This window comes from Leptonychotes weddellii, chromosome 3 (assembly GCF_054177405.1).
Source record: "Leptonychotes weddellii isolate Sample4059 chromosome 3, ASM5417740v2, whole genome shotgun sequence".
Classification (NCBI taxonomy): domain Eukaryota; kingdom Metazoa; phylum Chordata; class Mammalia; order Carnivora; family Phocidae; genus Leptonychotes; species Leptonychotes weddellii.
The window spans coordinates 162894789-162918512 of NC_138371.1; the positions used below are offsets into that span (position 1 = coordinate 162894789).

The following is a 23724-nucleotide window of genomic DNA, read 5'->3' on the forward strand; positions in this document are numbered from 1 at the left end:
AAGACAATCAGGAAAGACCCTTTCTGGCACTGAGGGACAAAACCACTAAATATGAAAAACCTGACTTTTGGTCAGTGATGCTTTCAAGGAAAGATTTTGATCAAAAGGGTGAAATGTAAAAATTATTAAACAGAAACCTCACTAAAGTGGACTGGGGATGGAGAAGGGGGGGGGGGTCCCTGTACCACTCCATGTCAATTACAGGAAGAACTGTCAATTACAGACTCCTAACAGAAAATTTTCAATAGGAATCATCAATTATAGGCCTAATAGAGAAAGACGTATTTTGCATCTCCTACAAGAAACTGACTAGTCCTGCAACTCAGCCAAAGAGAAACTGTCATCATACTGGCTCTGGCTTTTCTCCAAAGACTTTTTGTTCAAAACAACCCCTCCAAACTTTCTCAGTCTCCATAAAATAATGTTCCTCTCCTTTGTTTGTTAGACTTGCCTATGGCTTTGCCATAGTTTGATTGTTCCTAACTGCAATTCTGTATTATTCCCAAATAAGTCCATTTTTGCTGGTAACTTATTTTTAAGGTTAACTGGTACAAACTTTCAGTTGTAAAACAAGTCATGGGTACCTAATGTATAGGATGGTGACTACAGTTAATTGTACTGTACTGCATATTTGAAAATTGCAAAGAGATGTTAAAAGTTCTCAACATGAGGAAAAAAAACTTGTACCTATGTTAGGTGATGGATGTTAACTAGACTTATGGCTATGATCATTTCACAATATATAAATACTGAATATTATTACCCCTGAAACTAATATGTAGTGTTAATTATATCTCAATTAAAAAACTGTTAGTATCTTAAATATGCAATGTAGTGTCAGGTGACGGACTCAGGACCATAAGCTGCTTCTTCGGCGAACTGACAAAACTGGCGTTAAAAGTTCATGCTAACTAAAGAAAGGAACTTTCAAATTCTGTTTAACTTCTAGAATACTAAGAGCAAAATCCAACAGCTATAGGTTTTGTTTCTGCAAAGTGATATCTTACGAACTAATTTCAGGGGAGGACGCTCGGGAAGAAGTAACTTGTGGGAAACTGCCTTCTCCGCAGGAAGCCTAGAAGCCAAGCCTATCAATGGTGTGGCTATGAAACTAGGTGCTTCCAATACCGTTTCCTAAAAAGAACTGCCTACATCCATGGAAGTTGCCTGCATTAAACGCCACACTCCAGCTCCCGTTCTTCCTTTCTTTTTCGTAAACGCTAATGTAATCCAAACGAGTTAAAGGCCCCGAAGTTTGGAAAACCGTGGGTGAGGCAAAGTAGGAACTGCAAGTGAGTGCCGCGCTCGGGGTCGCAGGGGATGTGGTGACGCTCCGGCGCCCAGCACGAGGACGCCTGCCGCAGCGGTTGCAAGGAGCTGGAGGGCCGGCCGCCGGCGAGACGGGGTCCGAGGGGCCGGCGGGGTCCGGCGCGCCCACAGCCCCGCCGACCCTCCCTCCGCGCTGGGCTCGGCAGAGGGGCCGGCCCGCACCCACCTGGCCTCCAGCAGCAGCGGGGTCTCCGGCCACTTCGCGGCCAAGTGGGCCGTCACCGCCTTGGACGCCGAGGCCGTCCGGGCGCCGAGCAGCGAGAAGCACAGCGCGGTGGAGCCCAGGAGCAGCCGCACCACGTCTGCGGCCTTTGCCATGGCGCGGAGAGGGAAGCGCGAGCCCCTCGGACCCGGCGCCCACAGCCCGCAGCCGCCACGGTACAGCCGGCTCCTCCCGTCGCGCGGCCGCCCACTTCCGGTGGGGGGAGCTCGAGTCCGTTACTCGGAGCTCCGGGCCTGGCGGGCAGCGAGCGCATGCGCGTCCCCCTCCGGCGCCGTCCGGGGAGCCCCCCGGGGCAGGATCCTGGATCCACGTAGGTGCGGGCGGTGCCGGAACGAACGGCCGCGTGGCCGATGCTCCGGCCAGTCTGCGATCCGGGCCTCCTGTTCTCGGGCAGAGGCTGTGGGACACGGGGAGGGGAGGCTGGCTCCCGGAGACCGAACTGGGATTGCCGCCGACTAAGGCTGGGTGGACATGCCAAAATTTGGAAGCAAAGGCAGGAACTGTTGTGGATTTTATCCACGTTTACACAGGCGGAAAATAAGGCCCATCGAGGTTCATTTGTCTACTTTATGGGCTTCTAAATTTTATTGCATGTTAGAATCATCTGGTAGGGCTTTGAGAAAGCCTGATGCCCAATAGTATTTAACCCACCCCGCCCTCCTCCCCATCCCGGTGATTCAAGAGGGCAGTCAGGTTTGGAAACCAGTGACATCACCTGGAGGGCTTGTTAAAACCCTGGGTGTTGGGGGACATCTGGGTGGCTCAGTCTGTTAAGCGTCTGCCTTCGGCTCAGGTCATGATCCTCGGGTCCTAGGATCGAGCCCCAAGTCAGACTCCCTGCTCAGTGGGGAGCCTGCTTCTTCCTCTCCTCCCCCAGCTTGTGCTCTCTCTCTCTCTCTCCTTGTCAAATAAATAAATAAATAAAATCTTAAAACAACAAAAACACCGGTTGTTGGGCCTCATCCTAGTGTTTCTGATTCTGTAGATCTGGTGTGTGTGTGTGTGTTGGGTATGGGGAGGGGGCAAGAATTTGCGTTTCACATCTATCACGTTCCCAGGTGATACTGATAATGCCGGCTGGAAACCCCGCTTTTAGCCTTTGGACTCAAACGTGGTCCACAAGGTAGCAGCAGCATTACCTATGAGCTCATTAGAAATGCAGAATCTTAGGCCCCCACCCCGGACCTACTTAATCGAAATCCCCAGGTTAACAGGAACCCCAGGTGGTACTGTGCTCATTAAAGTTTCAGAGGATCTGGTTTAGAGGGTGACAGGTGAAAAATGCATGGGAAAGTGACAGTAGCTTATGTCATTATCAGCCCAAATCACACAGCTTTGACTGGGTCTTTATTTTTTTTCAAAGATTTTATTTATTTATTTGAGAGAGAGAGAATGAGAGACAGAGAGCACGAGAGGGAAGAGGGTCAGAAAGAGAAGCAGACCCCCTGCCGAGCAGGGAGCTCGATGTGGGACTCGATCCCAGGACTCCAGGATCATGACCTGAGCCGAAGGCAGTCGCTTAACTAACTGAGCCACCCAGGCGCCCCTGGGTCTTGATTTAAACCAAGGACGGTCTGACCCGGAAGCTCCTGCATTTACTACATCAGGCTCAAAGACAAAACCTTGCAACAGAGTTAAGTGGTTTTCCAGTACATATGATTCATCAAATCAAAACATTCAGTTTTATTTAACTGGGCAGAGGTGGAGCCTCGAGATTCTGGCTCCTAGTCAGGAATGATTCTTTTTCTCTTCAGAAGGCTGTTAATTTATTATAAATATTAAAATATATAGTAAAGAGAAGCAGTAGCTGGGAAAAGTAGTTGAGAATGCACTGATCCATTCCTTTTTTCCAGTTACTCCCCTGCCTCATAAGGAATCTAGATCTCTTGAAGCTGCTGATCTTTTTTTTTTTTTTTTTTCATTTCCCTTCATTTGCTTAGTATATGCCTTTCCTTAGAAGACCTTGCTCTGGAAATTCTACTCAGGTGTCACCTTCTAAGTTTAGCCTTCATTTCCCGATTTTTCCTCCTTGATATGGTCTATCCCTCCTTCAAATTCCCATAAGCTCTTTATTTTCCGGGTCATATATCATTTGTAATTCTCACTTTAGAATTTGAATACAGTACTTACTTATTTCTCCTATTAGAGGTGGTGTTTTCCCTCAGGACTCATGCCTTACTTATTTTTAGCATCCGTTGCAATACCTAGCACAATAAATGTTATTGGGGCTCAATAAATATTGAACAGTCCTTGTGTTTTTTTGGATAAGTAGGCAGAAAGCTAAGGCAGATGAGTAAGGAGCTTCATTTTTATCCACAGAACATAATGGAAATATATATTATGAATCTTCCACAACTATTTGCTTTGATTAACTCCTCATGTGCACTTATTCTTGGACTGAAATTTTGACTGAAATTGTAGGATGAAGGAAATAAGATATTCACAGTGAATGTCTTCAATGAAAGCATATCTGATGTTTGCAAATTTTTAAGAAATGACTTGTGGCATGAAGAGTCACATAGAATACACTATTAAAGGACACTACTAAAACATATATACATTCAGTATATTTAAGTTCACAGTGGGGAGGAATGCTACATTTCTCTTTTAAAGAATGAAATTAATCTAATCCAGGGTCATTTATTTACATAATTATTATACCTTTTAGCTTACATAGTATTTTCCTAGAAATTTAAGTGGGTTTGAAATATTCCTTAGACTGACCATCCTTGGGCTTGTTTCCTCATCTGCAGAACAAAAGAATAGGACTAGGTGAAATGCAATCATTGGAGGAGATCATCAAGAGACCTGCTAGTTGACCTCAGAGCCGGACTCGGGCGATGGGATTCCTTACTCTCTCTTCTGTCCTTGGAATGTAAGCTCTGCCCACCGTTCCCACATCAGGAGCCGCTTCAAGGAAGCAGCCTTCAGAGAGTAATATTATTGAGACCATCTGCTCTGTATAGGAGACTGAACTCTGGTAAAGCTTCAGTATAAACTTTTAAGCTTCTGGCAGGTGGGTGCACAGATCTACTTGTCTTGCAGTTGTCCCAAACAAGCCTTGTAAGAAAGTTCCTTTGCTTCTTAAAACTGCCACCTACCAATGTGGAGTGGTCTGCTTCTTTCTTTGATTTCTCCTTGTCCTCTGAGTATGGCAGCCAGTTTCAAATTTCACCCAGGAAACTCTCAAGGTTGAGAGCCTTGAGATTGAAGTCTCTTCTATATGTCATTTCTACGTACAGATAGAAATATTAAAATGCAAAAATTGAATAACTCAGCGAAGGTCACTCAAGTTAGTGGAGCAGCAAAGCATTCTAACATTCATTATCAATAACCCTTTGGCACAGATTGGCTATGAAGTGAATGTAGTTCAGGGACACAATTGTACTTGAATATTTTTTAGCAAAATGTTATTCAAAGTTATTCACATCAGGGTAATATGAATGAAAATTGATGATGATAGCAGTTTTCATTGTATGTGGAAGAAGTGATTAATGAGTGCTTCATAATATGAATATTGTGTTTAATAACATAAATCATCTTGAATTTTTTTTAGGTAGGTACAGCATGGACTATATTTATTTAATGAAAATAGTGGTGCTATGTGAGGATAAAGTTACTACCAAATTATATAATATAATAAAACTTTAATTTTCTCTACCTAAAGAAGTCTCACAGCTGAAATGGCTTTTAAAAAATATTACCCAATAGGTCTTCCAGATTTCCTTTACTATAACAAAGACACCTTTCTCATTTTTTAAAAAAGATTTATTATTTGAGAGAGAGAAAGAGTGCAAGTAGGGGGAGGGGGAAAGGGAGAGAAGCAGACTCCCCACTGAGCGCAGAGCCTGACGCCAGGCTCAATCTCATGACCCTGAGATCATGACTTGAGCTGAAGTTAAGAGTTGGACACTTAAACTACTGAGCCACCCAGGTGCCCCACCCTTTTCTCATTTTTTATTTGAATATCTTAAGTACAAGAAAATGTCCTACTCTTCATTTCAGTTGGGAAGAATTTGTAGACTTATTTAATTTATTATATTTCTGCTCCCTAGGCAAGATTATACTAAAATCATAATCAAATGAGTTATTGTTAAGTGTCAGTAAGTTCGATTTTTATAATTTTGCATATTTTATTTAACATCTATTACAAATGCCTCACAAATGTCTAACTCCAGGTATGTTTGAGGAAATTTTTTACTGTAGTGTATTTACTACAGTGACTTTCAAATAGCAAATTAAGTATACAAAATAGATAATCTTTTAATCAATTGGGATGATATAAGAACTTGACATCTACTATTTAACAACATCCTTTTATACTTACATACATGGTCAATATTTTATAATTATGCATTCAAGTTTGCTAAGTCACTATTCTATTGCTTCTATTATTTTGTTTTGTTTCTTTCACAAAACACATAGGATTGGGACACCTGGGTGGCTCAGTCATTAAGCATCTGCCTTTGGCTCAGGTCATGATCTCAGGGTCCTGAGATCGAGCCCCACATCAGGCTCCTTGCTCACTGGGAGGCCTGCTTTTCCATCTCCCACTCCCCCTGATTGTATTTCCTCTCTTGCTGTGTCTCTGTCAAATAAATAAATAAAATCTTAAAAAAAACACACATAGGATTGAAACATGTTGGTATCAGACAAACATGTGTCCTGTTTTTACATCTTCTAGGAGAAGTTAGTACAGTTATGTGCACAAACTCACCAATTTATTCAAAATATATTGTTTATCATCTATGGGAAGCTGATTGTATCATATGTTGGGAAAAATACTGAGGTGAATAAAATGGTTAATGTCTTCGAAGGGTTTATGGTGTAGTGAAACATAACATATACCAATAAATTATTACAGAGAAAAGTCAATAAAATTCTATGGAAGTCAGAAGAAGATGATACTTTTTTTAAAAGATGTTATTTATTTGAGAGAGAGAGAGTGTGTGCAGGGGGGAGGGCAGAGGGGGAGAATCCTCAAGCCGACTCCCGGCTGAGTGCAGAGCCTGACGCGGGGCTCAATCCCAGGACCCTGAGATCATGACCATGACCTGAGCTGAAACCAAGAGCAGGACACTTAACCGACTGAGCCCCTCAGGCACCTCCAGAAGAAGATACTTTTTCAGAAACCTTGTTGAACAAATAAACAAATAAAAAGCTTTAGTAAATTTTATCAGATTATTTCATAGATTTGAATCTACAACTTTGAGAAGCTGCACAAATCCTTTCCACCCCTAGGGGGGCGTCTGAGTCTACGTCATGAATTACCAACAACACAAATCAGCATTTGTAGAGTTGCTGCTTCACATTTATGTCATGAAACGTGGTCTCAAACCCTCGGTGACTTTGTCGTCTGGTTGGGAGGGCAGTACAGTACATAAAAGGGGGATTACAATGAGGAGTTTGTGTGAGAAGATCTAGAGGGCTGGCATGTGACAATAAACATGACAGGAATTAAAGGAGGAGGCGGTCTCAAGAATAGGGGGTGTGACTACAGGCTGAAGGAAGTAGGGATGACCCGTCTGCCATTGTCACATGAATGCAGCCACAGACAGTATGTAAACAAATGGACGTGGGTGTGTTCCAAAAAGCTTTATTTAGGGACCTATGAAAATCTCCTATTGTCACATACCATGAACTATTCATTTTCTTTTGCCTTTTTTAAATTTAAAAATGGAGGGGCGCCTGGCTGGCTCAGTCAGAGGAACATGCGACTCTTGATCTTGAGGTCGTGTGTTCAAGCCCCATGATGGGTGTAGAGATTACTTAAAAATAAGTCGATAAAACTTTAAAAAATAAAATAAAATTTTAAAATGTAAAACCATTCCTAACTCACAAGCTATACGTATTTGGCCCATGGGCCCTACCTAGAAGGCCAAACTTTGCTCTGAAGGAAGTTTTGCAGGAAACTTATACAAGAAAGAATTATTTATAGAATTATTGTTTATGATAACAAAAAACTGGATATAGCTGAAATGTCTATTGAAATACAATGACAAAATGTGGCTTATTTGTTCAATGGAATACTAAACAGCAGTGACAATAAATGAGTCACAGATACGTAGATAAACATGGATGAACCTCAAAAACACAGTACCCATGAAAAAGCGAGTCAAAATACATACTCTACGATTCTATTACACAGGGTTCAAGGACAGGTAGACTTAACAATATAACCTTTAGAGATACATGCGAACTCTAATGAAAGCAAGGGAATAACTAACACAAAATTCAGCATATTGATTATCTCTGAGTAAGAAAAAGAAGATGAGATCAAAGATAGGTCTTCAAAGATATTAATAGTCTACTTCTTAAGAAAGGTGGTAAGTGCACAATTTCACTTGTGTGTGACATAGTTCCTAATGTTTACAAAGTGGAATAAAGAGCCACAAAACAAATTATGTCGATGTCTTAAAAAATGATGCTTCTCCATTGCCTTCAGAATTAAATTGAAATTCCTTACATATATACTGCTTGACACACTTTCAGATTTTAAATGTTTAATTGAATACTGACCATGGCTTCTTCATTTCCTGGAGGAGCCTCCACTGGTGTTCTAAGTCCTGTTATGCTGTTTAGAAATCTTCTCTCCAACAGGGCCTGTTAGAGTCAGTTAAGCGTCTGCCTTCAGCTCAGGTCACGATCTCAGGGTCGTGGTATCTAGCCCCACATCAGGCTGTCCGCTCGGTGGAGAGCCTGCTTCTCCGTCTGCCCCTAACCCTGCTTGTGCTCTCTCTCTCTCAAATAAATAAATAAAATCTTTAAAAAAAATTAGAAATCTCCTCTCCTAGAGTATGTCAGTTTTTAGAGACTCTTTCTATAAATATTTTCTTTTTCCTACATTTAAAAAAAACTTTTTTGTTTAACACTCTGACCCCATTATACCCATGACATATGGCTTTGTCCTCAACCTCATTATCATGTTCCTTATTTTTTAAAATTACTTTTCATTTCCTGAATTTTCCAAGGCCTTTGGTGTACTGTTTTATGTGGATGTTGTACCTTGTAGCTAGAATTCACTTTCATTCTTTTTCGTCTGGTCTGACAGCAAAGCCCCTATCTTTTCTATTATGCCAAGATGTAGAATAAGGTCTTCGTCACCATGGCTCTCTAGTCCTTGCATGGGGTTTAGCTTATAGTAAGTGCTTAACAAATATTTATTGAATATTAAATGATGAATAGAATAGAATTGTAACTTCTCTAGAATATTTGGGTTTTCTTTTTCTTTTTAGTGTTTTCAGTGGAAAGAATGTACAAAATGACTCTAAAGCAACGAAGTTAATTTTCAGAATTTACCTATTTTTTATTTATTTCTTTGAGATTTTCTTCTTCTTCTTCTTCTTCTTTTTTCTTCGAGAAAGAATGCATGCAGGGGTGGGGAGGGGCAGAGGAAGAGGGAGAGAGAGAATCTGAAGCAAGCTCTGCGCCCAGCGTGGAGCCCAATGTGGGGCTCAATCCCACAACCCTGAGATCATGACCTGAGCTGAAATCAAGAGTTAGATTCTTAAATGACTGAGCCACCTGGGCACCCCCAGAATTTACCTATTTAAACAATATCCCAGGAAGTCCTTTTTCAGGGAATAGACATTTTATCAGATGTTACAACTGGCAAAAGTATTTTTACATCGTGGTTAAATGTGCATAACAAAAAATTTACCATCTCAACCATTTTTAAGTATACAGATCAGTAGTATTAAGCATATTCACATTGTTGTACAACCAACTTCCAGGACTTTTTCATCTTGCAAAACTGAAACTCTGTATCCATTTATTTTTTTAAAAATTTTATTATGTCATGTTAGTCACCATACATCATTAGTTTTTTCTTTTTTTTTTTTAAGATTTTATTTATTTATTTATTTGAGAGAGAGAATGAGAGAGAGAGAGAGAGCATGAGATGGGGGAGGGTCAGAGGGAGAAGCAGACTCCCCGCTGAGCAGGGAGCCCGATGCGGGACTCGATCCCGGGACTCCAGGATCATGACCTGAGCCGAAGGCAGGCGTTTAACCAACTGAGCCACCCAGGCGCCCCTATCATTAGTTTTTTCTATATCCATTTAACAACTCCCCAATTCTCCATCCTACCAGCCCCTGGCAACCACCCACTCTACTTTCTGTCTTTGTGAATGTGAGTGCTCCAGATACCTCATATAAGTGGAATCATGTGGTATTTGTCTTTTTGTGACTGACTTAGCATAATGTCCTCATTATGCTAAGGTTCATGCATGCTACAGCATATGTCAAAATTTCCTTCCTTTTTATGGCTGGATAATATTCTGTTTTATGTACACACCACATTTTGTGCTTTCTTCTACTGGTGGACACTTGTGTTCTTCCATCTGTTGGCTGTTGTAAAAAGTGCTGCTATGAACAAAGTATCTCTTCGTGTCCCTGCTTTCAATTCTTTCAGATTAAAATCAGAAGTGGAATTACTGGATCGTATGGAAATTCTACTTAAAGTTTCTTGAGGAATTGCCATATTGTTTTCCATAGTGGTTGCGCCATTTTACATTCCCACCAACAGTGCACAAAAATTTCTTTTTCTTTTTCTTTTTTTTTTTAATGAGTCATCCTGATAGGGGTGAGGTGATATCTCATTGTGGTCTTGGTTTTTTACGTCCCTAATTGGTCAAAGTATTTTTGAAAAACAAGTTTTGGAACTACTTTCAGACCTAATTTATGAGCTATTCAAGTAAATAATTTCTATAAATTATGTAAGTACAAGATATTCTTCTTTGTTGTTGTTCTTTTGCCAATACTTAACTCAGATTATCTCTCAATATATCACTTGAGAGATTTAGTAATTCAAAGGGATACATGTGCCCCAATGTTTATTACAGCACTATTTACAATAGCCAAATTATGGAAGCAGCCCAAGTATCCATCAATAGATGATGGTATATATGGATAAAGAAGATGTGAGATAGATATATATATATATATATATATATACACCATATATATACACCATATATATACACCATATATATATATATATATATATATATATATAAAATGGAATATTATTCAGCCATAAGAAAGAATGAAATCTTATCATTTGCAACAACACGGATGGAGCTAGAGAGTATTATGCTAAGCAAAATAAGTCACAGAAAGACAAACACCATATGATTTCACTAATATGTGGAATTTAAGAAACAAAACAAAGGAGCAAAGGGAAAAAAAAAGGGAGAGAAACACACAAACCAGGAAAGACTCTTAACTATAGAGAACAAACTGATGGTTACCAGAGGGGAGGTGGGTGGGGGGATGTGTGAAATAGGTGATGGGGATTATGGAGTACACTTATCATGATGAGCACTGAGTAATGCAACAATTGTTGAATCACTACATTGTACCTCTGAAACTAATATAACACTGTATGTTAACTATACTGGAATTAAAATGAAAAACTTCTTAAAAATTAAAAAAAAAAGAGATTGAGTTAGGCTGACATGATCAACACCCCCAAAAAGAGTAGTCTGAACTAGCAAGAGATTATATTTTTTTCTCATGAAACTAATAAAGGAGCCTGAAACTGCTTATAACAGCTCAAAGGTGCCCAATCTTTTGTGCCTTTCTGTTTTGCCATCTTTAATGTGTGGATTTTAACCTCACGTTACAGATCACTCCCATATCCCTAGTCATCATCTCTAGATTCCCAGCAGGAGGAAGAGGAAAGAGAAAGGGTAATAGGCAAAACCTGGGTGTCTATAGAGTGGGTTCCCCTTAATAAACTTTCCCAGAAGCCTGTCCTCTGACCTCATTAACTAGTTCTTTGCCACCTGGCCACCCCTTGCATGTGGAGTCTGGGAAATGTACTTTTATAGCAGGGACATTTCCCCTATCTCTCCCAACAAAATTAGGATCCTGTTGCTGAGGAATCAGGGAGTGTTGTGGATTGTGTAGACAACTGGCTGTGTTTGCTGCACCCATGTAATCTCTTTGCTCTCAGTGTTTCATTTTGAGGAAAAGAATTAGCCTGGAAACTAGAGGGGGTGACATTCCAGAAGCCAGAGGACAATTTGTAAGGCAACATCAGGACAAGAACTATACGCCATAAGTAAATATCTTGTAGCTTAGTATAAGTACCATAATTTGTGTTTAATTGGTTGAAGAATCACTTGAAAGTCAAATTGCAGTACGTTAAGAAGTGCCTTTATTTCAAAAATACTGTAATTCAAAAGTAGCAAAATATCAAAATTTCGTGGTGATTGTTGTCTTGGATCTGTTATATTTGCAGCTGCAAACGCTAAAAATCGCTTTGTCTAAAATTAGTTGTGTCAAGTATCATGAGCCAAGAAAATTTACGTCATTTGTATAATTTTGGTTTAAAAAATCCTCCTGATCCAGCAACTGATAGTAATATAATCAAATAACAATTTGTTTCATTTCAAAAGCCAAAACTTGATTATTCTTGCCTAGCTAAAAAAAGGAAGCCAGGGAAATTCACTCTTCCCGCTTACCTTCTCGTCTGCTTCTGAGTGCATATTTCAGCTCTAGAGTTAGGAAAGGGGGATTCTAGACAAGAAAGAGGCATGAAGGCTGTTGAAGTAGCACACCAAATAGGGAATTTATTTCTTGTGTATACTGTGTCAGATGGAGATCCTGAGTAGGGCAGAGAGATGAAAGGGAGGGGAGGTTTTACAACGTCAGCAGACTTGGAAAATCTTTTTATTTATTTTCCTTTTTGTGCCCATTCCACTGTGGGGTCCAGTATCATTTTGTTTTCTCTTCCCTCTTCTTCTTTCCCTTTCCATGGTTAATCTGATATCATTCATTTTTAATTTAGTGTGAATGCATTTCTGAACCTAAGCTAGAGTTGCCAGAGTCCTATTTGCAGGAGCGGCTCTGTCTGTTCAAAGGTCATTCACTTCTCCCAGCTGCAACTACCCTAGAAAAAAAAGGGACATGGACATGACCCAAGGGGGCACAGGATACGCAGCTTAACAAGGGCCCTGCTTTATCCATCCTTGGCTTCTATACTCTTTTCCCCGGAGTTCAGACTTCTCTCCTCACATCAACCCCTTTAGCTCTGTGATCCTGCTGCCTCCCTCCCACTGAATAACCACTCACTAGACTAGCCCTTTGGTCTCATGCCCCCGAGAGCTTTTATTTTGAATCATTTGGTATCCAGAACATCTGGGCATGCACCTTCTAAAGACAAGTGGGATGCACGTGGATGTACTTCTCAGAAGCATCATAGTGGGACTAGGCAATAGGTAAAAACAGATCAGAGGGTACATTATGACCAGGTCGGCAACCTCAGTCTTGTGCAGCAAAATTTCCTGGCAGTTGGTTGCTGGGGAGCTGGATTCAGGACTAAGGCATTTTAGTGTATTATGTTCATATATTAACATATGTGACTCTAATAATGAAGATTAACTTGCCGGTGTGGGCACTTCATGGATACCCAAAAAACAACAAAGAGAGGATAAGAACTCTAAGAACAATGGCACTGACTTAGGTGAACATCTCGTTGTTTTTCTACTTCGTTGTAATGCATCACAAGAAGCATATGTAAAACTACATTAAATAAAATAATGTATATAAACAATGCCTCGTGAATGCCTAGTACATGGTAGGCACATGAAAAGGCAAATCTATTACTAATTATATTATTATGTTATATACTTGTCACATTATATTATTATTATATTATAATGTAATATATCATTTTTTCATTACTAGGTGCTTTATGAGATTATCTTTGTTTCTTATTATTATAATGTTCATGTTCATGTAGCAGAATTTTCTGTTCAGACACTTCCTAAACTGGTGGGAATATTTGTGTGGATTTTTATTAAGTGCTGTTGGAAATTATAAGTCATATCTTCACCCAAAATTTGTGTTCCAAATTTCAATAATTTAAAATGTCAGAATGATTTCTGCCGTGGACTCAGAAGGTGTCTCTCTGCCTCCCCGTGTCTCTGCTGTTTTGTCTGGATTTATAGTTAAGCATTTGGCTCTCATTTTTATCTCTAATTCAGCCAGGCTGTAAGAATTGAATAGCAATACCAGCTGGCATAGAGTTGAGCCTGCATCAGCATATTGATGATAGTGACACCAAAATGTCTCTCTGTCTCACGAAACGGCCTCACACAGGCATTAAACAAGTGTGGTGACAAAGGAGATTTGACAGGACTCATCCCCTAAAGTGGTTGAATGGTTGCCCATTGGAAGAGAGAATGTTTACAATGAGGTGGTACATTATCATCATGGTATGAAACAAATCAGTAGATCCCAACTCCCCATAATACATGTAAGAATGAGTATGCGACTTTCTGCTGGTCATTGAAGATTAACTATTGGGACCAGAATACTTTGGTTCTGAATGTGATTTAAAAAAAAAAACAACAACAAAAACTCACCATGATGAAGACATTTAGAAAACATTAAAACTGTTGCTCAGTCCTGATAGGGTGATCACTGTCTTATCAATTATGTTTTTATTTAACTTTGTAATTGAAGAAAAACATATATACAGGAAAGTGTCCACATACTTAAACAATTCAATGAATTTCATGTATCTACCACACTCATGGAACCTCCACCCAGATAAAAAAGATGGTACATATCGACAATACTCCTCCTGCCTCCTAGCAGTCATCACCCACAACCTCCTCCCCACAGCTAACCACTAGCCTGAATTCTTATACAATGAATTAGTTTTATTTAATTTTGAACCATACTTCTATGCTACCTTTGAGAGTGGTTTAAAGTGAGGGAGTGTATTATCAAACAAATGTGATAAAAAGATTATTCTACACCAATATGAAGAGCAAACATGAGCCACAAAGGCCACATAAGAAATGATTGAAATAGTTCAGGTAAGAGAGAGCGAGTCAGTAGAGTAGGGCTATTGAGTTTGATGTACCATATGGCAAGGAGATGGGTAGCATTCAAGATATTAGGAAGTCAGAATGCAAAATATCTGTTGGTTGAATGTGTGAGGGAAGGACACATTAAAGAAATAAAGGTGTGGGGCCCCTGGCTGGCTCAGTTGGAAGAGCATGCTACTCTTGATCTCAGGGTCATGAGTTCAAGCCCCAAGTTGGGTGTAGAGATTACATACATACATACATAACTTTAAAAAAAAAAAAAAAGGAAATAAAGGTGTGGTGATGATCCCCAGGACTCTGGCTTGGGCAAGTAGGTGAATATGATGGACATTCACTGAACTAGGAGAACTGATGAGTTTTAGTGAGTTTGAGGCACTTGTAAGGAATCCAGATAGAGATAATTAGATAGTTGGATACATGGGTCTGGGCTCAAAATATGGATTTTTTTTTTTTTTAAAGATTTTATTTATTTGACAGAGAGAGATACAGCGAGAGAGGGAACATAAGCAGCGGGAGTGGGAGAGGGAGAAGCAGGCTTCCCGTGGAGCAGGGAGCCCGATGCGGGGCTCGATCCCAGGACCCTGGGACCATGACCTGAGCCGAAGGCAGACGCTTAACGACTGAGCCACCCAGGCGCCCCTGGATTTTTTTGAAGAAGATTAAAATAAAATAAGGTATTTCAAAGCACTCTGGAAATTATAAAGTGCTCTGTAGACCACTATTAGCTATTACTTTTTGTTGACTCAGTTTAAAAAGACCCTGATAGTGATATCCAACTAGTCCATGATTAATTGCTTGAAGAAAAACATCATTTGTGGTTTTTGTGGAGGTAAAAGAAGACATCAGCATTTTGTCACTGATAACAATGGCATCATGCCAGTCTTTGCACCATTTCAGCCAGGACTCATCAAAAATTATTCACCTAAAGTTTAACTGTGTGGCAATTCAATGCTATAAGAAAGGAAAGTTAATATATTTTTTTTAATGGTTACTATTAATTATGGCACTAAAAATGCCTTTAGTTGGGTAACTGGTTAAAACTGAGGAACCTTCTGTAGTCCAGGGTGGTAAGCCCTGTGACCAAGAAAAGTTCTTTGCTGGGGCACCTGGCTGGTCAGTCGGTAGAGCAGGTGAGTCTTTTTTTTTTTAATGTTATGTTAATCACCATACATTACATCATTAGTTTTTGATGTAGTGTTCCATGATTCATTGTTTGCGTATAACACCCAGTGCTCCATGCAGAACGTGCCCTCTTTAATACCCATCACCAGGCTAACCCATCCTCCCACCCGCCCTCCCCTCTAGAAACCTCAGTTTGTTTTTCAGAGTCCATTGTCTCTCGTGGTTCGTCTCCCCCTCCGATTGAGCAGGTGAGTCTTGATCCCGTGAGTTTGAGCCCCACTTTGGTGGTAGAGATTACTTAAAAACAAAATCTTCAAAAAGAAAAGAAGGAAAAGTTCTTTGCTATGACATTGTCATCACCTTCATTTTCAGATCCCAGTGATTCACCTAGGAACCAGGGAAGCACCAGTAAGAAAGTTGCATAGTGCTTGAATTTCAAGTTCGTGGGACTCCATTGAAAAGACCTGAAAAGGCTCTGTGAGGACATCACTGGGTGTTTTAGAAAAGCACCATGTCTTTAAAATTCCTGAGGAGGTTATTCTTCCTCTTGCAAAAGAGTGTGGCCCCTTGATGCTTCAGTAAGTATGAACAGAGACAAGGTAGAAGAAGTATCCACCAACGGATGAATGGATAGAGTAGATGTGGTATATACATACAATGGAATATTATTCAGCCTTGAGAAAGAAGGAAATCTTGCCATTTCCTCCAACAAGGATGGATCATGAGGGCATTACGCTAAGTGAGATAAGGCAAACAGAGAAAGGCAATAGAAACGCGGTTGCCAGTGGCTGGAGGTGGGGTCAGTGGTAGATAGAGTTGGTAAAAGGGTAGAAACATTCAGCTAAAAGATGAATAGGGTCTGAGGATCTAATGTGTACCATGGTGACTATGGTTGATAACGTTGAAATTTACTAAGAGACTAGGACTTAAATGTTCTCATACACACCAAAAAGATAAGTAGGTGAGGTGATGGATGTGTTAATTAAGTAGCTGGGGGGAATCCTTCTACAACGGATTCATATATCAAATCACCATTATGTACACTTTAAATATCTTACAATTCTTTTTTTTTTTAATTTTATTTATTTGAAGGAGTAAGAGAGCAAGCGCACAAGCAGGGGGAGTGGCAGGCAGAGGGAGAAGGAGAAGCAGACTTCCTGCTGAGCAGGGAGCCCGATGTGGGGCTAGATCCCAGGACCCTGAGATCATGACCTGAGCTGAAGGCAGATGCTTAACTGACTGAGCCACTCAGGTGCCCCTAAATATCTTACAAGTCTGTATGTCGATTATACCTCAATAAAACTGAAATAAAAGAAAATGGGGGAAAAAAAGACCAAAAAAGGAGAACAAATTTGAAGAGGAGTAATAAACTGAACAAGAGAAATCATGGCTTCCTTCCACCAGTCAGAATACATATTCACCAGTCACTATGCTGAGTGTTGGGGCTATCAAGTATAAATATGTGTTTTCTTTCAGGGTCTTACAGGCAGGTGAAGAGACAAACCTGTAAATAATGATCATGCAAAAGTGTTAATTATGGTCATGGAGATATAAGCAACGCGCAATGGGACAATAGGTGAAGAGGGCCCCTAATACTCCCAGTAACAAATACTTCACAGAGAAAGTGGTATGAAATAAGAGTAGAGGCATGAGTTGGAATTCAAATAGGTCAGAAAGCTTGAAGATCCTTCCACTAGCCAAATTAACAATAGCCTGAAATAAAAGATGACAGTAATTAATTATAGTACACTGAGCAAAAAATATCCTTAGATCCATAGTGATATTCAAGAAGGAGGGCAGATGGGGGGATCGTAATGGAGAGGGGTGGGAGAAAGAAAGCAGTAAATATAGAGACAAATGATAACATCTGAAAATCATCATTTGAAATCCCCAATGTAATGCTTGATTCAGATATGACTCATGAATAGATGCTAAAACCACTGGGTAAAATGATTTTGGAGACTGTGATACTTGAACAGTACCAAAGTATCACCCCAGAGTTGACTTATTCATTACAAAAGTAAAATTGTATCTTTACAAGAGAGTGATCTGGGGACACTGCCTTAACAGAGGATCAAGTGTACCGTCCCTTGGAGTGAGACAAGGTGATGGCAGCCGCCTTCTGATGAGATGCAGTGAGATGCACCCAACATCACTTATGAAGTATTTTTGGCTAAAATGCGAAACCTGAATCTATTCAAGCCTCTAAGCTTAACTTCTACTTTAGAGGAAATACAGGGAAGAGAGGAACAAGGTAAACAACATTATGAGAAACAGTGGAACAAATTCAGAATGTGCAGTCCTTCTACAATAAAACTGTGGCCCGATCTTTTTGTAGGTTAATGTCTTAGGGAAGAAAATGGTGGTACCGTCCTAGATTAAGAGAGATTCAAGAAACATAACATCACAATGCAATGTGTGAGCCTTGACTGGATCCCTGTTTGGAAAAACAAAAACCAAACCAAATAGCTACTAAGGACATTTTGGGGGAAAACTGGGAGGAAATCTGAATAGAAACTGGATATTCAGTTGTGTTGTAGAATTGTTAATTGTCTTTTTTTTTTTTTTTTTAGAATTGTTAATTTTTTTAGTTGTAATAAGGAAACTGGTTACCCAGGAGAATAGACTTATTCTTAGGAGGTGCATGGAGTTTAAGATGTCTGTGACACACTGTCGAATGATTCAACCAAAAAGATGTGTGTATCTGGCAAACATGTTAACAGCCTTCTTCATGATGGCCCAGGGGATTCTGTGTCAGATCTGTCGCTTGCTTCCTGAGCTTAGCATTGCAGACTCTTGGTGACAGCCTGTTGCGCCTGGCCCGACAACAGATCTTTTGGGGCCTTAGACTGATGTGAATGTGGCCTGTATTACTATATGACAAGATGGTTTGAAGTCCCTCCGAGAGCTGCCTGTTATTGTCTGAGTCCATTCCTGGCTCCAGTTCTGTGTCCGCTATGTGACAGTAGGATGCTTCACTTGTCACCACAGAGCCATGTGTCCCCACAGACATCCTCAGACTTTCTGCACTTATTGTAGGAGACAGTTCTTTTCTTAACTTTCTGTAGATGGCTCTCTCATGCCATGTTTAAGTGGAGACTACACCAGACTCAAGCAAAAAGAAGCAGGAACATTTTTCTCCGTTTGCAGCTGTTCCAGGCACCACTGCAATGTCTGGGGGCAGAATGTCCAGAGGGCTTGGGAAAGATGTATCGCCCAGGTTCTAGTATTATATTCAGCTTTCACCAATCCTACCCCTATTACAATCAAATCCTCCTATGTTTTAAGGGGGGATCAGTAAAACAAAAACCAAAAATACACTAATAACTAAAACCAAAATATTATCAGGCAGTCAGGATATTTGATGCATGCTTTGGGAAATACAATAAACCACACTCTGATTATAGCATTTCAAATCGGTAGACTAAAGAGTATGAATTAAATACTTTCTTCTAAAAAACACTGAGTCTATGTAACAGCTCATCATTTTTTTGATGTCAAACAGAACATTTAAGTTATGGTCATTCAATCCTTGAGTCCATGCAATGCCTCGTATTGAGTGTAACTATGGTGAACATGGAAAAATTATTTTTCAATAATTCAAATGAACATCTTATATCTTTTCCCATTAATTTGAATATGTAAAATTTTCAACTCAGTTGATTTACATGGGGTCATAATTATAAAACGTCGAAGAAACAGTTTTAAAATCAATGCAAAATATAAAAGGCACACATGAATGAATATGTATAAAAAAACTGCAGCCACAAGCTATTAAACATATAATTAAAATGGATTTATTGCTTTTGGCTTTGATTTTTTTCCTCTCTGTTATTGAATCATTATGGGGATCCCTTGAGTTCAGTTATAATTACACACATACATATTATAATGTTTCACATATATAAAGTACATATATAGTCTTTAAAGCTGAACTAATATAATAATATATATGCAAATTTAAATGTGTAAAATTCAGGTAATTAAAAATTATGATTCCCTAAGCAGCATTAACATACAGGTAGTTATGCATCATTGCATTGTACATTAAATTTATATCACAATACATCTCTCTGGCAAGGTGGATTTATTGGTGTATGTGTGAGTTCCTTAAATTTCATAACTTACCTTCTTAAAGGATTAGGCATAGATTTCCATGTTTTAACAATTTTATTCTATATTTGAAGGCTTTCTTTGTGTCCTGAACAGGGTCCCCTCCTAAGCAAAGTGGCCTTAGAGGACTGCTTAAGGGTAAGTGGCTTAGGGACATTTCACACCCATCTTCCTGTGGCCACAGGTGAGGTAATGGGTGGGTGGGCGTCCTACCAAGTTTTCCCCAATGTGTAGACTTGTCAAAGTCCCAAGGGGGGATCAGAATTAAGGGCTTTGCACAAGAGAGGAGTCGGTCACTTATTAGAATAATCATGTTCTCTCACTGATTTTGAATGTGTGATTCAGAGAAGCTGAGCAGTTAGTAGATGGAACAAAATCATAAAAAAGATGAAAATAAAGATGGTGAAGCATGTCAGTAGGGAATACTGCAACAAAGACTCATAAAATCTGGTTCACTTAGGGGGACAGCAAGGTAAGCTGGTTGCTGAAGCTGATCCTAAACACCCTTGTAGGTCAGACTCATTGTGGATTGAATTGTGTCCCTGCAAAAGATATGCTGAAGTCCTCACCCCAGTACCCGTGATTGTGACCTTATTTGGAAATCGGGTCTTTGCAGATGTACTCAAGTTAGGATGAGGTCATTAGGGTGGGCCCTAAGCTAATAGGATGGGTGTCCTTATAAGAGGAGAACATCATGTGAAGACAGAGACTGACAGAGAGGAGGTCCTGTGATTGCAGAGGCAGAGACTGAGGGAGGCAGCGGCAAGCTGAGAAGTGCCAAGAATTGCCAGCTAAGAAGAGGTAAGGAAGGACTCTCTCTTACAAGTTGCGGACACCTTGGGTTCTTCTGACTTCTAGCCCCCAGAGGCATGAGATGATGCGCTTCTGTTGTTTTAAGCCACTCAGTTTGTGCTACTTTGACAACACAGCCCTAGGAAGCAAATCACTCACACAGACCAAGTTTCCTGCTCCCCCACCAGGACCGGCTGTCTGACTTCCAAATTCCAAGATGGCTGAGCTTCACATGCTCCTTATTTCTGTCTAATGTGAAGTGAGCTGATTTATGTTCCTTGCCACCAAAATATCAGTGTCAGTTGGAACCAGGAGTGGTGCAGTAGGCACATAGGAAATGAAGGACATATGGAATTGGTTACGGTGATGAGGTCATATTGTCCACGAAGTGCTGGTTGCCTGCACTTTGTGGTGATGGAAAAATTAATTAAGCCACACCTAGTCATCTCTAGACACCCAGGTAATATATCCATCAAAGGCAAGTCTTTGAGGGCTTTTGTAACTCTAAAGACTAGATCCAAAGGCCTGTAGGGTTGTAGGGTCAGCTGAATTCCTGATTAGTCCATACTTCCATATAAAGATTTAAGATACTGGGGCGCCTGGGTGGCTCAATCAGTTAAGTGTCCGACTCTTGATTTTAGCTCAGGTCATGATCTTGGGGTCGTGGGATTGAGCATCCCGTTGGGCTCCTTGTTGAGCATGGAACCTGCTTGGGGTTCTCTCCCTTTCCCTCTGCCCCTCCCTCCCTGCTCGCACATGCTCTCTCTCTCCCCCCTTCTCTCTCTCTCTCTCGAAAAAAAAAAGATTTAAGACCTAGATGGCAGCGTTTGGAATCCAAATAATGAGAAAATCTGAGAAATAAGAGAAGTTAAGTGACATGCTCAAGGTCACACCAATGCTATGTTATGTGCATTTTATTGCATATAAATAAGTAGTAAGTCAGTAAAAGCACTCGGCTTATTATGAGTCAGGCAAAAGAAAAAGTAAAAAAAGTTAACTGTATGAAGTGCAAAAAGGATGCATTGAGGATTATATGTGGGAACATTTAAGGCTGAAGTTGGAACAAGATCTGTGCCAAAGGCCTTATATTCTCCACTCAATGTAATCTGTTGGCCCAATGAAGGGCTTGTCCCTGCAGAAGTTTTATTATTTTAAAATAAGTGTTTTGCTGAAATGTCCCTCTAGAGAGTGGGACAAAAATTTTTAGGATAATCTAATCTTTATGATCTTCGCAGAATAGGTAAAAAATGAAGAGTATCTTACTGCATCTAATACTTTGGAAATATTCATGATATCTTTGGGAGAAATAAAATTATAAAAGACATAAGGATATAATGATCAAGTACTTCTTTGCTTTAACACTTTAACTAAATTAAGAACTCACAGAATTAATTCCATACTGTTTACCTGACATATGCAGTCAGTTTCCTCAGGAGAATCCAGCTTTTCTAGCCTATATGTATATACCTTACATATCTCCGGTGTCAGTCATTCCTTAAATGGAGGATACAAAATAAAGGTGGAAACTTTCAGTGTTGTCACTTACTGTCTTGGTCTCATTCTCTGAGTGACTGAACAGAATTGAATATTAAACCTAATTTTGCTTCCTGGTTAAGGAAAAGAGAAGATAAAGGATCCTCTGGTTTTCTTTCTTTCTTTCTTTCTTTTTTTAACATTTTATTTTTAAGTAATCTCCCTACCCAACGTGTGGCTTGAACTCACAACCTGGGATCAAGAGTTGTGTGCTCTACCGACTGAGCCAGCCAGGCACCCTGGTTTTCTTTTGGTAGAATACAAATCTTGCCAATCTGTAACCTCATTCCTTTGCCCCCATATCTAGAGCCAATAAACAAGCCAGCAAATACAAATACTCAAACTAAAAGCTTCTGTGCTTCTTGCGCATCTTCCAGCATTACGCAGGGATTAGTCCCACCCCAGAAAGGAGTTTTTCCCTCTTCGCTAAAGAAATGTAAATTTTGGCCATGCTAACTGGTCAAAGATAGGTGAGAGAGGGAAAAAGGGGAACAGACATTTATCAAAGGACAACTCTTCTAACCTGTTCAATCCCACTGAGTTATACGGAGGACTATCTCCATGTTACAGAAGCAAAGATGTTTATTTACTCAATCAAGACCACTCAGCCAGTGGCGCCTGGGAGGCTCAGATGGTTAAGCGTCTGCCTTTGACTCAGGTCATGATCCCAGGGTCCTGGAATCGAGCCCCGCATCGGGCTCCCTGCTCAGCAGGGAGCCTGCTTCTCCCTCTCCCTCTACCTCTCCCCCTGCTCGTGCTCCCTCTCTCTCTCTGTATCTCTGTCTCAAATGAATAAAAATACATTAATTAATTAAAAAAAAAAAGACCACTCAGCCAGTAGCAGATCCATTCTGATTCCAAACCAGGTGCTTTTTCTCATACATCACCCAAACTCTCCTATTAAGAGAATATTTGTTCATGGTTAAAGTGGTTTTTGCTTCACACTTTCCACAAATACCCTATTGTCTTCAGATCCGCAATAGTTAAGATCCCTTTTCTTAGGATAGTGCATGCACACATTCACTATACATCACAAAAATGATAGCAGTCTGCTAATTGGTGAGTCCCAAATTCCTAGCTGTCTTTGATATTCTTCATTAGCCCACTTTTGCCAAGGAATGCCTTTTTAGGCACAGAGGCTGGATGATTGATATTTGAAACCATGATGATAACAAATGATAAAGGACCCACTAAGCTGTCTAAAATTTGATATTATATAAAGCACTCTCTTTAAATTTGGAAAATCCATATTTCCAAATGGATGTGTAAATTCTTTAGTAAGCTGATCTTAGAAAAGGGAATAGACCATTATTTAATCAACACATAATGCACACTTTGCTATTTTAATTTCACCACTTTTTTTTTTTAAAGATTTTATTTATTTGTCAGAGAGAGACACAGCAAGAGAGGGAACACAAGCAGAGGGAGTGGGAAAGGGAGAAGCAGGCTTCCCGCTGAGCAGGGAGCCCGATGCAGGGCCCAATGCGGGGCTCGATGCGGGGCTCGATCCCAGGACCCTGGGATCATGACCTGAGCCGAAGGCAGACGCTTAACCAACTGAGCCACCCAGGCGCCCCTTAATTTCACCATTTCTACTTTCTCTTTTACTTATTAATCAAAACTATTCTGTTTTTTGGCTTGGAGGAGATGATGCTAACAAAATGTACTGTAATTGTTTAGAAGTGATTTTCTCCAGAGATCCAGGAAGCTTAAGTAGTTGAGTTTCCTATTATTTTCTGCCCCCTGGGCTTTACATTAGTTCTGCACC

The 23724-nt window shown here is 40.2% G+C and overlaps 1 protein-coding gene across 1 annotated transcript in view; it reads right to left on the bottom strand.

The window, feature by feature from the left end:
• Positions 1 to 1748, bottom strand: part of UGGT2 (UDP-glucose glycoprotein glucosyltransferase 2) — a 178217-nt gene extending 176469 nt beyond the window's left edge. Inside the window, exon 1 of the mRNA XM_081815115.1 lies at positions 1496 to 1748. Within this exon, the coding sequence (XP_081671241.1) occupies positions 1496 to 1647 (152 nt within the window). The 5' untranslated portion in view covers positions 1648 to 1748. The remainder of the gene's footprint in view (positions 1 to 1495) is intronic.
• Between the last annotated feature and the right edge of the window lie 21976 nt (positions 1749 to 23724).